We start from the raw sequence: 17,860 nt of genomic DNA, 5'->3' as shown, positions 1-17,860 counted from the left end.
TGTGCATTGTTCCGAAACACCACAATTTCCTTGTTCCTTGTGGATAATTTGAACCAGGATATACTGAGAGACAATTTTCGTAAGCTTTAGATAGTTATTTCCAGGAAAATAAAACTTAAAGATTGCCTGTTCTGAAGAGCCCTTATGCAACTGACATTATAAAGGATAAGATTACAGAAGCTTTCACTTTCTTGCAGAAAGCAAAATCAGGTAAGTTAAAAGGATGGTAAATAATGGAAAAGATAATCCACTGCATAATTCAATGCCATAAAGGGGGGGGGAGAATGAGTATATGTATATGTATATGTATATGTATATGTGTAGATGGATGGATGGATGGATAGATAGATAGATAGATAGATAGATAGATAGATAGATGAATAAATATATGAGAGAGAGAGAGAATATATATGTATTTGTGTGGATAGATAGACAGACAGATAGATGAATATGAGAGAGAGTGAGAGACAGAGAGCGAGCACTCTGAGTGGTTCCCAGGAGTTGCCCATCCAGGCACCATAATGGGCCAGACCTGCTTAACTTTGGCCTTGTGCTTTCTCAGCAGATAGATTTAGAACCTGGTTGTATGTTACCTAGAAATGGGAAGATAAGAGGTGTTAGTTATTTGCACTTCTTCTTTCTCAGTTTATTTGGTAATGTTTGCTTCAAATTCCACTTGATACATTATTATATCTTAAGTCAGGGGAAAGAAGGCCAAATAACTAACTTGTTTTCCAGTCCTTCGAGGTAATGCACAAACTGACTGATACATTGGCTGCAGTCTCACATTAAGTGAAACTGCAGTTAAAGGGGTTTTGGAATTTGTGACCGTCCAAATGTGTGCAACCGTGGTTTCACAGCAAAAGTGACTTGCGGTTTCCCTCGCCAAACTCCAATTTAAACCTTCAGTTTGTAGTGAGTTTTGCTACCACAACCTGAGGCTTTGCGGTGGCAGCATGATGTCTGAATATGGGCTCTGCCATAACTGTGGCTTCATGCTGCTTCTGGAACCATAATCATAGAGAGGGCAGCCCAGACCCTCCCAGGATCACACCCGCTGCATGCCTGCTGCACTTCTTGCTGGCCACCTCTCGGAGCACTTGCCCCACCCCCTCTCAATGATCCAATAAAACAGTTTTCTGGCAACAGGAATGCCACCACATCCCATCCCAAGCTTGTTAGCTTGTCAAATGGGAAAATCACATGGGAGCATTTCCTCTTCCCACTCTGTCCCTTATTCCCCCCCCCCCCCGGCAATCAGGAGAGAAAGGAGATGGGATGGCAAGATAAACACTATGTGCTTAGCTCTCTGAAAATGAAACAATCAATATGTATGTTCACAAGCACATGCAGTCATGGTGGCAACGTAAACAAGGCAACCCCATTAGATCACTGGGATGGGAACATATGGCAGGCTGGTGATACCCGGGGTTGGGTTTCAAGGGCAGCCCCAGCCAGAAATTGTTGAATGGCTTCAGTCTATTTTCTGCACAATGATGTTGAGGAAGGAGGCCCCTTCACCTTGGGCAAACTTGTGTGGTTTCATAAGAAGAGCTGGGTAGCAGGAACAGCAATATGAATATGAATATGATGAATATTGATATTTTGATTTTCAACAAAAGTCCCTGAAGCAGTTTACATAGATTTAATAAATAAATAAAATGGCTCCCTGTCCGCTATGGACTCACAATCTAAAAAAGAAACATGAGATAAACACCAGCAACAGCCACTGGAGGGATGCTGTGCTGGAGATGGATAGGGCCAGTTGCTCTCCCCCTGCTAAATAAAGAGAATCGCCACTTTTAGAAGGTGCGTCTTTTGTTCAGTTAGCAGGGGATTTTTGTTCAGCATTGCCTCCAATGAAAGGAGTGATTACTCACATGTGATGAGGGTGGATGCTGCTCCTAAGTGGACCACTCACTCATGAGAGTGGAAGGCCATGGGGATACCCCATCACACCTCATGAGAAGAACCATCCGGGAGGGGGGGGGAACCATCTGAGGGATGTTTTATTAAACATTTGAAATGTTCAATAAACCAGGGGGATTGGGCAGAATCACTCATAATGTGTGATGAATGCCCTTCTTCCACGGGCAGCTTTCTCATGAGAGTGTCAGGCCAAAGAGACCTACATGCTGGTCAGACGGCAGATACTACTCAGTCTGGTAGTTCCACGCGAGCAAGCTGCAGGGACAGGTACCACCGCAACACCATTCCCTGTCTTGCCGATACCATGAAGAAGTAGTAAAAGTGGGCTCTCTACCAGCCCGTCCGCCCATGTCCATCTTTATTTTTGCCTAGAACAGCGACCCCACTCTGGGGTCACAGACAACTGGGATCGCCTCTCCCATGATTCCTCACAGTGGCAGATCTGCATACGCTGCAACATCAGTCTGAACCTGATGCTGGAAAAGGAAAATTTGAATGAGAGTTATGATCTGCCCACATTCCTGGTGTTTCCCCATTCTGCCCACCTGGTAATGCCTGAACACATGGAGAGTCAAAATCTCCCATGCATGCATCAGAGGCTTCCCTGGAGAGGAGGGGGTTGCTACACAAAAGATCTATCATTAACCAGAGAGAATAGGGGCTCCATGCAAGTGGGGGGCCCTTTTTTGAATAACTCAGCTCATGAGTGCACAGTCCGATGGAAGACCGATGGTTGGCAAGCCTAAGGCCATTTCATGATTGGCCATCTCATGGGAGGGCTAATCCCCTGGGAATGAGCCACCAAGGGGGCAGGAGTATGGTTTGGTTTCCATGGACTGCTTTGCCAGGGTGAGCTATTGTAAGAACAGGAAAATAGTGCCCCTCAGAATTGCCCCCCTCTCCAGAAATTGTTCTTCTGCAAGACTGTTTTGTTGTGGGGCTCTTATGAGGGCAGCAATGCAATTGCTGTAAGCTGAAGGAATTGCATCGCATTTAAGGTAATTTAAATGCCCTTTCCCTGCCAAGGATGGGTGGACCATCCTGAAAAGGCATAATTGTGCTCAGCACGTCCCCTTGAAGATTGCGGCCAATTGCTGCCGCCCTGGATACATCCTGACACCTTGCCCACAGTCTGTTGAAGCGAGCACTATGGAGCTTGCTGGGTTGCAGGCTCAGTGGACTAGGAAGAGGAAGTGACTCCCCTGCCCTGAAAACAGAGGTTGCCAAGCTGTGGTTGGATGAATGCCTATGATGCGATTCAAGGTTTGAAAAATTAACCATGGGTTCTGCAACCTCTGGTTTCACATTATGTACAAATGAGGCCGTTGAATACTTGCAGGGGCAAACATAGGAGCCAGGTTATAATTTGCCTTTAGAGCAGGCATGGTCAATGATCTATCTAACCTTACACTTTGTCTCCAGCAATGGTTTCTTCAATAGATGCCATGCAAAATTGCTTTGTCAGTCTCTTGATGAAACAGGTTGACTTAACCCCAAAGAGTCTTCTGAGTTTACATCTAAAGTACTTGAAATGTTTAATAAAATTTTCAAGTGCACCTTTGAGGTATCCTAGTCTTTTCTTCTTGCTTGGTGATGGGCCGTGATATCTTTATAGAATGCAGCAGCCAGACAAACTGTAGCCAGCCACAGTGGCTCCTAGGTCTCCAGGAGTCATGGTGGCAGCCTGTGGGGAGCGGGAGGCCATGCGGCAGGTGAGCAGGGTTCAGGGGAAGGGGGAGAGGCAGCAGGCAAGGGGCCCTAGTGATGAGCAACTTTTGTTCACAGAACATGGCCACTTATAGCTCCACATCTGGTGCTGGTGCTTTCCCCGTCTTCTTTCTCCAAAAGTGGTCTACCTGAGTCCTTGAGAAAGATCTCCAGAGAACATGATGATAATAGCCATCTCCTCTCTTTTGGTTAATACCTAACATGTGGTATTCAAAATTCTGCTAACTCTGGACATGGAGATTACATCTGATGTTACAGCTGATAGCCATGATACATGTATCGTCTATGAATTTCTCTAATCTCTTTTAAAATAATCTAAGCTAATGGCCATAACTACATCACATGATAGCAAGGTTGATAAGTAAGGTATACACTGTGTGAAGAAATTATTCCTGTCCTACTCTAAATCTTTAAGTGGATGGCCCCAAGCTATGGTATTGTGTGCGAATGAGAGAAATTTTTCTCTTCGCACTTTTCATAATTCTTGGAATCATACCCTCATGTACAGTATAATGTGGTCATGCCATGTAGTGACTTTTTCCTCACAAAAAGTGTTGTGTAAATAACATGTTTAGCACGAAAAACCACTGGCTGACATTCTGACTAATGAAGCGCATGTGTAACGAAGTTGTGTGGAACTGTGCCGGGAGGCCTTGCTCAAATCCTCCAGTCTTAGGAGGATGTCGTGCAATATGCACTGTTTGGGGGGATTTTGTGCACAGGGCTTGCGCTTCTGAGCATTGCGCATAGGTGGATTACCACAGAGGCAATAGAGGCAATTGCCTATGGTGGCAAATCCAGGAGGAGTGGCACAAATCTTGGGGCGAGGGAATGATTTTTGGGAGGAAGGAGGGGAGCTGGAAGGAACTTTCCCTCATTGTTTATCGGCATGCAGTAGACGGATGCTGTTTTAAGATAAACAGGGGACTTCCTCCCCCCAACATACAACTCTTGCTACTGTCGATTCCGCTGCTGTGTGGCGCATTTTAATATAAAAGGACTGGGGGACTTTCCCTTCATCCCCCATCCTGCAGGCACTGCCCTCCTGGGCCCCATCCATCCCGCCGCTGCAGCAGCATTTAAAGAAAAATGGGGGAAGGAACTTCCTTCCTCCTTGCCGTGGCGGTGGGGGTGGCAAAGGACTTGGCCATTTACAGGTGGCAAAAGGCTTAATCTGCCCCGGCACTGCTCACACTCCGGAAGCGCTCTGCACGATTGCTGAAGGTCAGGATGTCAGCTATTGGACTGATCACACATTTTATGTTAAGCACAGTAGGTCATTATTGGAATCCAGTATATCGATGTTGCTCATATTGGGTTGTACCAAGGAAAATTAGTCAAGATTAAGTATAAATAAATGGAACTTAAGTTGGTGATTGCCAACATAATTCATTGATTTCAGTGGTGCTTAGTCATGACTGTATGGACTTCAACTCAGTATTTAAGCTACTTCGGTTATTTTATTTTAGTACCGTTGGTTTATGAATGTAGCATATTGATTACATATCATTCTTGTACCAAAATTCGTGTAGGCTCATTTTGTTCTTTTTTGTTTTCTTGCAGGTGCATTAAAGATTATACCTACCAGACCTATTATTCACCATACAGAAATATCTTACGGTTTTCTTTCCGAGCCTTTGACTTTATTAATCGATATCCATCAGTTTACCTGCAGTGCAAAGTGGTGGTTTGCAGAGCTTATGACTATGCCTCTCGGTGTAATCAGGGTTGTCTATCTAGATCCAAGCGAGACACAAGCTCCTATCAGGAAAAGATGGATGTTATTGCTGGCCCAATTGAGCTTCAGAAAGATGGCATTCAGAGCAGAAACTTAGGTAAATCAAAACAGTTCTTACACCATAAATTTCTTTCAATCACTTTTTAAAGAGAGGTCAATAGCTATTCTGGAGCTGTTTCAAGTTGGCAAGGTTTAAAGCGGTCTTGGAGGGAACTGACTATTCAATCATTTCAAACTGGGTTTAGGACAGGCTATGGGGTTGAGACAGTCTTGGTAAGCCTGATAGATGACCTTCATCAGGGAACTGACAGAGGAAGTATGAGTATGCTGGTTCTTTTGGGTCTCTCAGCAGCTTTTGATACCATCAACCATGGTATCCTTCTGGATTGCCTGAGGGAATTGGGGATAGGAGGCACTGTTTTACAGCGGTTCCACTCTTACAACTCAGGTGGATTTAAGATGGTGGCACTTGGTGACAATTGCTCTTCAAAACAGGAGCTGCTATATAGAGTCCCTGAAGGCTGTCACCAATATCTTTTAACATCTACGTGAAACCGCTGGGTGAGGTCATCAGAAGATTTGGTGCTGTGTGTTATCAATATGTTGATGACACCCAAATCTGTTTCTCCCTGTCATCAATATCAGAAAATGGCATTAGCGCCTTAAATGTCTGCCTATAGGCAGTAATGGGCTGGATGAGGGATAATAAACTGAAGCTGAATCCAAGCAAGACGGAGGTGCTCATTGTTGGGGATCATAATCTGTAAGATGTGATAGAAATTCCTGTTCTGGATGAGATTACATGCCCTCAGAAAGAATGGGTGAATAGCTTGGAAGTGCTCTTGGACCCGGATCGCACCCTGATGCCTCAGGTTGAGGCTGTGATCAGCCATGCTTTTTACCCGCTGCGATTGATTCCACAACTCTGCCCTTTCCTTGAGGAGAATGACCTGAAAACAGTGGTATACCAACTGGTAACCACTAGGTTGGACTACTGCAGTGCGCTCTATGTCGGGCTGCCTTTGTATGCAGTTTGAAAACTTCAGTTAGTTCAAAATGCAGCAGTCAGATTGGTCTCTGGGGTATCCCAGAGAGACCACATTTTGCTTGTTCTAAACATTTTCAGTGGTTGCCCTTGTGTTTCCGGGCAAAGTACGATGTGCTGGTTATGACCTTTAAAGCCCTGAATGGCTTAAGTCTGGGTTTCTTGAGTGAGCGCCTTTCTCATTAAGATCATCAAATAAGATCAACAGAGGGGGTCCACCTTTGGGTTCATCTGGTGGCAATTCGGTCTTCTCAGTTGTCCCCCATGATTTGTAGAACACACTCCCTGTGGATATGAGAGGATTATCTTCCTTGGAGGCCTTCAGGAGAGCCTTAAAGACCCATCTTTTTAGACTGGCTTTTAATGATATCTAGTTTTAATTGTAATCTCATTTAAAAGTTTTTTTTTTTAAATTTAATTGTTTTATTATGTGTGTTTGATTTTAATATAAACCACCCTGAGCCTCTTTAGGAAGTGAAGTATTTAAATTGAATGAATAAATAAATAATGAAGAGCCATTTCTGTAGCCTGCGTCTGAAAGAGTGGCTTCAGAAACATTGACTTGACTTGAGAGAGGGGATGGGGGCATAGCTTAGTGGTAGAGCAGCTGCTTTGCATGCAAAAGGTTCCAGGTTTAACCCCTGGCATCTCCAGTTGGAACTTGTCAGGGATGCCTGCCTGAAATCCTGGAGAGCTGCTACCAGTTATAGCAGGCAATACTTGATTTCAATGGACCAATGGTCTGATTTGATATGAGATAGCTTCCTATGTGCCTGTGTGATGTTGCTGGGAAGCAGGGTACTAACTGAAATAACAACAGAATCACATTCATCATCACGGCCAAAAGTGTGTCAGACAGCAGCATGTTTAAAAAGCATTCTGACAGGCTCTCACCAGTACCCATGCAGTCTTACTAGGGATGTGCAAACAGGTTTGACATCGAACCTTTTATGTCGAACCTGTTTGGTTCGACAGTTCAAGGTCGAACTGAACCACCCCCTGTTCGGTCCGACCCTGGACCAAACACCCCCAAATGTTTGGGGGGTCCGTGGACCACTTTTAGTAAAAAGAAAATCACCTTTACTCCCTTTGGGGGAGTTCCTGGGGGCGGCGGGGGATTCACGGAGGTTCCCGCTCCCCCCGCCGGCCTTCCTCATGCCCCTCTCGGTCGGTTCAGCTACTCTTTGGCAGGTTTTCTGCCTTCACCCAGAGGCCTGGCGGCCATTATGCAGTCCATGCACCTGCGCATTTGGCCTCTGCGTGGCCCGGACAGTGGTACGCGAACCCTGCGGACCAAACCAAAATGGGGGGGGCGGTTCGAGGGGGTGCCAGACTAAACTGCCTATTTGGGTTCGAGGCCGGTCCGGCTGGGAACCGATCCGGGCCAGCCAGTTCTGTGCACATCCCTAAGTCTTACTACACTGAGAGGCCTCTCCATCTACCTGCCACAAACAGGCTATGGCTCTCAACACTCATTCAAACTTCACAGCCAAACATTGGTTCACTTTCCCTCCAGCTGCTGCTGGAATCACTGTTCCCTGTCCCCAAAGGGCTCGCAATCGAAAAAGAAATGTAAGGTAGGCACCAGCTACAACCCTTGGAGGGATGCTGTGCTGGAGTTGGATAGGGGCTAAATATTTTTTAAAGATCACCTTCTATTAAAAGTGCCAGGCTGGAATCACTTTTATGTCAGAATTATGTGTCACTCAGGTCACCTTAAGTGGCACAGCAGGGAAATGCTTGACTAACAAGCAGAAGGTTGATGGTTCGAATCCCCGCTGGTACTATATCAGGCAGCAGAGATATAGGAAGATGCTGAAAGGCAGCATCTCATACTGCACAGGAGGAGGCAATGGTAAACCCCTCCTGTATTCTACCAAAGAAAATCACACGGCTCTGTGGGCGCCAGGAGTCGAAATGGATTCGACGGGACACTTTACCTTTACACTTTACCTTTACCTATGTGTCACTCCCTGAACAGTATTACTGTGGGAGGGGATCAATGGAAATTACAGCCCAAAAATGATACAAGAGAAATCAGTGACTTTTTACTCACATTTCAATAACCACCCAAGAAGATAATGAAACTCTTTTATTTTTTATTTCCAGATCCAAAAGAAGAGCTACAAGCAAATGCAGAAGCCCATAATTCATATGCACTATACATTGTTGTAGCTGTTGTGGCAGTTGCAGTAGTGACTCTTGCTGGATTTATTCTGAAAAATAAATGGAGGAGGCCAATTCCATATGAGATAATGTGAGAATCTAAAAATCTTGGGCCACAATCCAACATACTATTAATTGAGCTAAATTCATTGGCTGACATTGTGACTAAATGACTCAACTGAAGTCCTATTGGGATTAAGTTATCCTTTATAGTAACTCCTGAGTAGTACTAATGAGTAACTTAGTCTAGATGTCAGCCTTTAATTTCAATGATCTAAAATACACTTTACTGTTTGGATTGTGCTTGTTAGATACATCTTCATGAAAGAGAACTTGGCATCCTATAGTTCCTTGATATTGCCTTTAGATGAAAATGTCACTTTAAAGAAAAACAAAATATTGGGTATTTAAACACTTGAAAGGCCATTGATTTCACTGGAAGGAACTTAAAGCAGGTGCTTCTTTTTCTCATTTTAATCAAAGGAACTGAAAAGTACTTATCTTTGATTGGATAATGTAAAGCAATCAGATTAATTTGGAATTGAAGCATAACACTAGATCCAAATAAAAAGAAACCCAACAGGGGTTCAACTCCAGGACTCAAGCTGTTCACTTGCAATTCATTCTAGTGGAAAATGATGTTTCTGACATTTCCTTCAGTGTCTATAGAGCCATATCCCACATGATTACTTTAATACAATTTTCAGTGGGGACAACATTGTTTTTATGACATGCCTCATTAAGATTGGGAAATACTTTTTGAAAATATAAAGGAATCTCATGAATATCTGAGGGGAAATAGCTAATTTTATATTAACTATTATTTAGTTAACTATTTTAGTTAAATAGATAATCTGCTTTCTTAGTTTTCTTCTCAGTCATGGCAGAGACTGCGATAATTTGGATGCAAAGATACATTTCCTTCTTCATAAATTTCCTTTCAGTTTGTGGCATGTCTAGTGTTCACCACTAAATTATGCTAATTCAACAACCTTATCCCAAGTTACAGAATGTTTTGATTACATTCACAATAAAAAGAGAATTTCAGGTGAAATAATGAGGAAAACAACTGTTGCAATGTAATGCAAATTGGCCAGATTTTGGATTTATAGTAACAATAAAATGATTTCCAGCTTAAATGAATTCAGGATGTTAAAATATCTATAAAATACAATTCTGTGTCTTTTGGTTGAAACAAACTAGAGTTACAAATGTGCAAACAAATATACATTGGATCAAGACAATTATGTACCTTATAAAGAAACTTTGCAAAATTACATTTTGTGCTCTTTATGTTTTGTATATTCAATTCAGTGTTAGTACAATGTAAGAAAGACATTGCTCCAGTCAGAACAAGGTCCTGTTAAGGGACAGAACAAGGCAAAAGACTGCGGGAGTAATCCATGACCTAACTGGTCCTTTGTTTTTAAGAGCTTATTTTATCATCTGGGTGGTTTCTCAGTAGTACTCTCCAATGACCAAAGCTTAGTGTTTGAAAACAGTCTGAATCACCCAGCAAGCTGAAGACCCATCCAGTCCAGCATCTTGTTTCATAAAGTGGTCAACCAGGTGCCTCTGAGAAGCTCACAGGCAAGAGTTGAAGGCATGCCCTTTCTCCTGCTGTTGCTCCCCTGCAACTGATATTGAGAGGCATCGTGCCTGAGGCGGGAGGTGGCCTATAGCCACCAGACTAATAACCACTGATAGACCTGTCTTCCATAAATTTGCCTAAGCCCCTTTTAAATCCATCCAAACTAATGGCCATCACCATACCCCATGGCAGAGAATTCCATAGATTAATTATGTGCTGTGTGGAAAAAGTACTTCCTTTTGTTGGTCCTATATTTCCCAGCCTTCAGTTTCATAGCATGACCCCTGGTTCTAGTGTTGCAAGAGAGCGAGAAAAATTTATCTCTGTCCATTCTCTCTACTCCATGCACAGAGGCGTATCTAGGGAAAATAGTGCCTAGGGCAAGCACTGAAATTGCACCCCCTGTCCAAGCATCTGATACCCATCTTTGAGATAACTTTACCATAATATCAGCTGAAAAATACAAGTCAAGCTCATTAATCTTTTAATATTTCTTTTTTTCCCCCGATTTCAAATTTTTATTAACTTTTAACAATAACAGTCATAATAAACACAATTACAAATTGACTTCACGCGCACCTCTTTTCGTGATAACAACTATAAATTTTACCCTTATTATAATATTAATAAAAAACACAAATTTAAACCTTCCACCACCATTAATCTACCCAAACTGCATTTCAGATTTCAAATCCAGCTGTAAGATCCATAGTAGGAATTCTTTAAGTACAACAAAAATAATTTCCAATCTTCTTTAAAATATTCTAAGTTTTAGTCTCTTATCAGTGTTATAAATTTTGCCATCTCCACATATTCCAAAATTTTTATCAACCAATCTTCTTTTAAAGGCAATTCACTACTTTTCCATTTCTATACATATATACATCAATGCCATATTTTTGTTATCAAATATCATCTATACATTATTTTGTAATAATTTCCTTTTAGAGCATAAGATACAGTGAATTTCAAATCAGTTTTCCATAATTTTTCCCAGGTTGCTGTTTCTATATTGCACCCCACATCTTGAGCCCACTTTTTCGTAAACGTTTTAACCACTTCTTCTCTTGTCTCCTCCAAAAGTAACACTTTATACATTTAGAAACTAATTGTCAGAACTTAAAATCTAATCATCAAATCCAACTTAAAAATCTAAATAGTTATAAAATTCAGCTTTCTTTTCATTAGGGGCATAAGTTCCAATTATCACCATTTTAATTCCAAATATTTGAATTTCCAGTACTAATAACCTATCTTCCTCATCTTTGAAAATCAATTTAGATTCAAATTATTGTTCGACATAAAATACTACCCCCCCTTTTTTTCTTGTCTAGGTAGACAAATCCTTGTCCAAAAGCCTTATTAACTAAAAAAATTTTCACTTGCTTTCTAATATATGTCTTCTACAAACACACAATGTCCAAATTTTGTTTCTTAAAAGAATGAAAGAGTCTGTTTTGTTTTGTTTTTTGTATTTAACCCATTAATGTTCCAAGAGAGAGTCCTCTAGTCTCTGTTAGCCATTTGGTCTAATTTGAAGATCTCTCTTTTTGTCTAAATTCCAACAATGCCATTTGATTCAATAAGTTTTCCTTGTCATCCTTCAGTGACCCCACTTAATTCTCCAAGGTGTCCTCCCTTGTTTTAAATTCTTTATTATCTTGTGTTGATTTCTTAACTGTTTCTTCAATACTTGATGTTTTATCATTTAATGTCTGTGTGTCTTGTTTAATTTGTTGCAAATTTTGTTTCACTTGAAGCATATCAGAAGTAACTTGTTGGAGAGCATTAGCGTTTGACTGAAGTATTTGTTTCATCTCCGTCAGTATTTGATTCAAATATGCAGACATTATGGCTTCCCCCACACCTAGACTTGGAAGGGAAGATTTCCTGGACTATAAGTATATCTAGCTTTAGTGTTGGTTTTTTTCCATTATGTTTGTTTCTTTCTTGTTCTTTTTCCCCCCCCTGGTCCCCTTTCTTGGAGGAGAGAGAAAGGAGTAGAGCACTTTCACAGCAGGGTTTACTGTCCTTGATCTCCAAAGAGAAAAATACAAGTCAAGCTCGTTAATCTTTTAATATTTCAAAAACTATTTAGCAGTGGATGTAGCCAGACCAAAAAATGCTGGAAAACTACAAATTTCAGTATGCGGTGGCTCATGAAATACCCAAATACTATGTGGAGGTGTACTTGGAAAACTAAACAGAAGTGCCTGTCTAATTCTCTACTATGCATTGTAGCATCACCATTATATAAGTTTTAAAAATCAATGGAGAATTTGACTTTTCCCGGATACTCTGTAAATAATTAAAGGATATGCAGAATAAACTGTGTCACTGCTTGAAATATATTCTAGTCTTTCAGAAAGACGGTTAAAATGAGAGAAAGAGAGCAAGAAACTCCCAGTGGGCCTTAATATTAAGGGTTTCACACTGATTCAAAGACAAACTCACCATTAATAGCCATATTAGCAAGACATCACATTTAACTCACTTATCACAAGAAGCAAAGTAAGAACAAATTAATATAATCCTAGCTCATAAGCGTCAGCTCAGTATTCACAAGCCCTGATTCTGTGTACATAGTGCGAATCTGAATATGTGTACAGTGTCTTATATTATATTTTTATTATTATTATTTTTACCCGTAGCCCCTTTGGGGGGGCTTCCTAAAGGCTGTTTTTTTTTTTGTTGTTGTTGTTTTTTTGCAAAGGTTCCCCCTCATCCCGCTGGCCTCTAGGGCCTCGCAGGAACCATGTGAGCATGTGCAGTGGCCATTTTTAAAAATAAGCTTTTTTTTTTTTAAGGCCACTGAAAACAAAATGGTCACCGCCCATGCTCAAATGGCCTCTGCAAAGCCTGCCATGACCTAGGGCCTCACAGAGGCCATTTAAGCATGCACGGTAGCCATTTTGTTTTGGGCAGCCATTTTTTTTAAAAAAATTAATTTTACAAAATGGCTCCCCCCCTTCAAGTGGCGCTTGGGGCACGTGCCCTGCCTGCACTACCCTAGATACGCCCCTGTCCATGCATAATTTTATACACCTATATCATGTCTCTCCATAGTCGCCACTTTTCTAAGCTAAAAAGCCTCAGATGCTGTAGCCATGACACATAAGGAAGGTGCTCCAGACCCCTGATCATCTTGGTTGCCCTCTTCTGCACCTATTCCAGTTCTGTAGTGTCCTTCTTAAGATATGGTGACCAGACCTGCACACACTACTCCAAATGTTTCACACCACAGATTTGTATAAGGGCATTATAATATAAGCACTTTAATTTTCAATCATCTTCCAAATTATTCCTAGCATGGAATTAGCCTTCTTCACAGCTTCCACACACTCACACTTTCAATGAGCTATCCTCCATGACTCCAAAATCTCTCTCCTGGTCAGTCATCAGCAGCTAAGACCCCATCAGTGTATATGTGAAGTTGTATTTTTTTGACCCAATATGCATCACTTTACCCTTGCTTACACTGAACGCATTTGCCATTTTGTCTTCCACTCCCCCAGTTTGCAGAGATCCTTTTAGAGCTCCTCAAAATCTGTTTTGGATTTCACTACCTGAAATAGATGAGTATCATCCACAGTTTGGCCACTTCACTGGTTACCCAAACTTCCAGATCATTTATGAACAAGAAAAAGAGCACTGGTCCCAGTACCAATCCTTGAGTGACCCCACTTCCTACTCCCCTCCATAGTGAAATCTGTCCATTTATTCCTACCCTCTGTTTCCTGTCCTTCAACCAGTTACCAATTCACACATGAATGTCTCTTTATTCCTGGACAGTGATGATCAGTGCTGTCAGCTATGACAGTGGGACCCTGGGACATTGGTGGCACCAGGAAAAAAATTGAAGCAGCCACAGAACGGACTAGGGGTATGCAAACAGGTTCAGAACCGAACCGATTCAACAGTTTTAGGTCAAGCTGAATCACCCCCAGTTTGGCTTAACCTCGAACTGAACCTCCCCTGGCCATTCAGGAGGTTCGCGAAACAAATAGTAAAAAAAAAAAATTAAAATTATTTATTTGTTCAACTTATCTCCTCCAGGGGCTTCTCCGAGGTGGGAGAGGGGAGTCTTCAGAGGTTCTCCTTCTACCCGCCAGCCTCCGTTCTTACAGCCATTGCCCAGTTTGGACAGTGTTTGGCCCTTTCCAGGCCTTTCCTCCAGCGCTGCAGCCATTTTGGAAGCCGCCATGCATGTGCAAATGTCCCCTGCATGGCCTGGCTCATGTCCTGGCCACAGTTCAGACCAAGCCAAACCAGGAGGTTTGAGGGGGTGCCAGATTGAACTGGCCCTGTCTGGTTTGGGTCTGGTTCGGACTCTAAACAAACTGAGCCCGCTGGTTCTGTGCACACTCCTAGAAGGGATAAAGTGCATTTCTGGGTGGGCAAACTGTATCCCACATGTTAGATTTCTGATACAGAAATGGAGTACAGCTGGGAGGCCCACTAATTTCCCAGGGGGACACTTGCTCCCCTTGCCACTGCCCCCTGGTACCACCCTTGCCATGAGAGTTGGCAAATCATCTGTACAGCACCTGCTTCTGCATACAGATTGCCTCCACTGAATCATCAAGCGATTTGCCCAGTTTGAGGCCAGATCTGTTCATGTGCAACCCCATTACCATGCTGGTCCCTGCTTTTCAGCATTCTAATGCAAATGGACTTACAATGTCTCTGGTGATAGTTAACCTCAAAGCCTTTGTACACATGATAACTCATGAAGTACTAAATAGTACGGCTGTAAGGCTGCTTTTAAAACTAACACAGGGCTGCTATTTGTTTGAATCAGAACTAAATTATTCATGAAATCAGGCTTTGAATGCTGACTTATGGTATAACGAGAATTTCTTGGATGAATAATTGCTGGTGGAATCATTCCAAGTTTACAAATGCAATATTATTATTTTTCCCTTCCTCATTTTTGCAGAAATTGTTGTTGGCAAACATTGAGCCGTTTGACTCTGAGACTTGTTAGAGTGGTTTCCCATCTTTCTCTTACCACTTGAGTGACTAGAGCCTTGAAATCTCCTTGACCTGATTGCAAACTCTCCTTTATTTATTTATTCATTGTACAATTTTCCATTATTGACTGTTTCCACTACCTTATCATTCACATTGCCAACTTAAGTGTGCATTGTCTTCGTCATTCTCAGTACTTGGCTCCAGATATGCTTACCCGTTCCTTGACTTTGATTATTTCTTCATCATTCATCTGTCTTTGCATTCTGGATATTCTCATTAAGAAGCAGAGCATATGTGCACAAAAGCATAGGTAGTTCGAGCCGTAGTTTGAACCGTCTTGTGCAAAATTAGGAAGGACGGTATAAAAATTCAACAAACAAACAAACAAACAAATAACTGAGCATTCATTTTTATCTGGGTTGGGGTGGTCTAAAAAATAAGTGATGTAAGCAGCCATCTTGGTTGTCGTAACAGTATTAGTCACTTGTCTGTTCTTGCAGCCCATATTTTCAGGATCCGGTAAGGAGAAAATGTGGTTTTAGAATCACATTTAGAAATGTGGTTCAAGCCATGCCTAGTGGTTTGTGCACATGGCATCTCAACATTCATGAGACGATATAGAATGTGAAGATGAATGTATGAAGATGAAATATGGCCAGGATCCAGTGAGATATGTTGTGTGAACTGAAGGGGAACAGCAGGCTCCCATGCAATATGAGGCTATTCCTATGACCAGGAGAAACTGGGCTAAGGTTTTCCCCAGCCATGTGCTGCAACGGGAGCTGTGCGGCTCCCGACAGCAAGCCTCCAAAAATACCCTTCCTCTTAAATGAGGTTAGTGGAGCACATGCTCCACTAACCCTGTTTACCTGATCATGAGATGCTGTGACGTGGCTCCACGCTGCGGCAACTCATGAGGAGACCCCCGCCGGGAGGCTAAAACTCAGGTGTCACCCCAGGATGCCCCACACACTTGTATGGTGCATCCTGGGACTTCCGGGGGCCAGGCAGCCCCCGATCTCCGCCACCCCTACTGGCTCTGTGATGGAGCCAGGAATCCTGTGGGCAGCCGATCTGGCCACCCAGGGATGGCTCTCTGCTTGTCTGTGGGGAAAGCGGGATAAGCCTGCTTTCCCTGCAGAGCCTACTAAGGGTCTCCACACTGCTTGTGTGGAGAGCCTCATTGGGTGGCTTCACACAATTTTCTGTAAGTAAGTAAGCTGGTAATGTGTCAGTAAAATGTTTAGACATGAGAGAGCGCACTCCCAGAGGGTGCAACACCTGAAGGCACCCAAGTCTGGTTCCGGCCTCATTTCTTCTATGATTCTAGTGACCTCTATCACCACGTTTGTCATTGGCTTGACCAAGTTGGTAGAATAATGAACTAGACTTGGATGGCATCAGACATCACTCCCACTGAGAACACACGCTCTTGTGTCCTGACATTTTATCAGTGTGTACTGTCCTACCAACCTGTGGCAAATCATGTGATGCTGCCTAGTGTATACGTTTCTCTCATGTTGAGAAACAGCTTGCCATGTGGCATGGCTAACTCCTGTTCATGAAACTGAAATTCTAGGTCCCCTTGAGCACACAGACATTTCATTTCCCTGGATCCTGACATTTTACATTTTCGAGTACATTTTTCGGAGTGGCTAGATAGACACAAATATTTCTTGTGGAACAGTACGCCTTAGGATATTGCCACCTGCCAGGCATAACATAATTGTGCAATTTGTCAAATTGCACAAATTGTGCAATTTGTCATGAACCCCACAGAGGTTCCCAACCTGTGGCACTCCAGATGTTGCTGAACTACAGACACTTTTGTAGTCTGTAGACTATTGTGGCTGGGGATGCTGGGAGTTGTAGTTCAGCAACATCTGTGGTACCACAGGTTGGGAACCCCTGTCCTATACAATTCTAAAGTAAGAACTACTTCCAGTAAGGTTAAGGAGCAGGGACACATTTGTAGGGGTACTTGTTGGGATCTATTTTATGTCACTTCTATGGATCTTGTGGCCCCAGAGGCACACTAACCCCCTGACCTTGGGGACCCGGTCAGGGGCCCTTGGCAGCCACCCTGCGCCTGCCCTGCCAAACCTCTGGGTTTATTTATTTATTTACTCCCCCTCCTTTACCACAGCTGAGGGGTGCCTGCGGAGGGGAGCGGAGCAATCTTTCTCCCTTCTCCTCTGTCCCCTGGCCACTTAGAGACTTGAGGTTTCATGGGGCGGGCCCCCAAAGCAGGTTTCAGGGGCCCTTGCACACGGGGGGGGTCACGGCTGGGGGGTCCGGGGGGTCTGGGTGCCCAAATCATCTTGGTGCACCCCTGTTTGGCCCAGTTCCTTTTGGGAACTACATAGGAACATAGGAAGCTGCCATATACTGAGTCAGACCATTGGTCTATCTAGCTCAGTACTGCCTTCACAGACTGGCAGCGGCTTCTCCAAGGTTGCAGGCAGGAATCTCTCTCAGCTCTATCTTGGAGATGCCAGGGAGGGAACTTGGAACCTTCTGTTCTTCCTAGAGTGGCTCCATCCCCTGAGGGGAATATCTTATAGTGCTCATATGTGGTCTCCCATTCAAATGCAACCAGGGAGGACCCTGCTTATCTAAGGGGACAAGTCATGCTTGCTACCACAAGACCAGCTCTCCTCTCCAAAAGAGCCCAGTGGCTTCCATCCAA

At 43.0% G+C, this 17,860-nt stretch overlaps 1 protein-coding gene across 1 annotated transcript in view; it reads left to right on the top strand.

Moving 5' to 3' along the window:
* The window catches only part of LOC128349938 (deleted in malignant brain tumors 1 protein-like), an 85,355-nt gene extending 75,472 nt beyond the window's left edge, over positions 1 to 9,883 (top strand). The window contains exons 24-25 of the mRNA XM_053307277.1: positions 5,221 to 5,492; positions 8,550 to 9,883. Of these exons, the coding sequence (XP_053163252.1) occupies positions 5,221 to 5,492; positions 8,550 to 8,701 (424 nt within the window). The 3' untranslated portion in view covers positions 8,702 to 9,883. The remainder of the gene's footprint in view (positions 1 to 5,220; positions 5,493 to 8,549) is intronic.
* Positions 9,884 to 17,860: the final 7,977 nt, after the last annotated feature.

This window comes from Hemicordylus capensis, chromosome 3 (assembly GCF_027244095.1).
Source record: "Hemicordylus capensis ecotype Gifberg chromosome 3, rHemCap1.1.pri, whole genome shotgun sequence".
NCBI lineage: Eukaryota > Metazoa > Chordata > Lepidosauria > Squamata > Cordylidae > Hemicordylus > Hemicordylus capensis.
The sequence above is the reverse complement of the archived record's forward strand: the minus strand, read 5'-3'. Positions and strand labels throughout refer to the sequence as shown.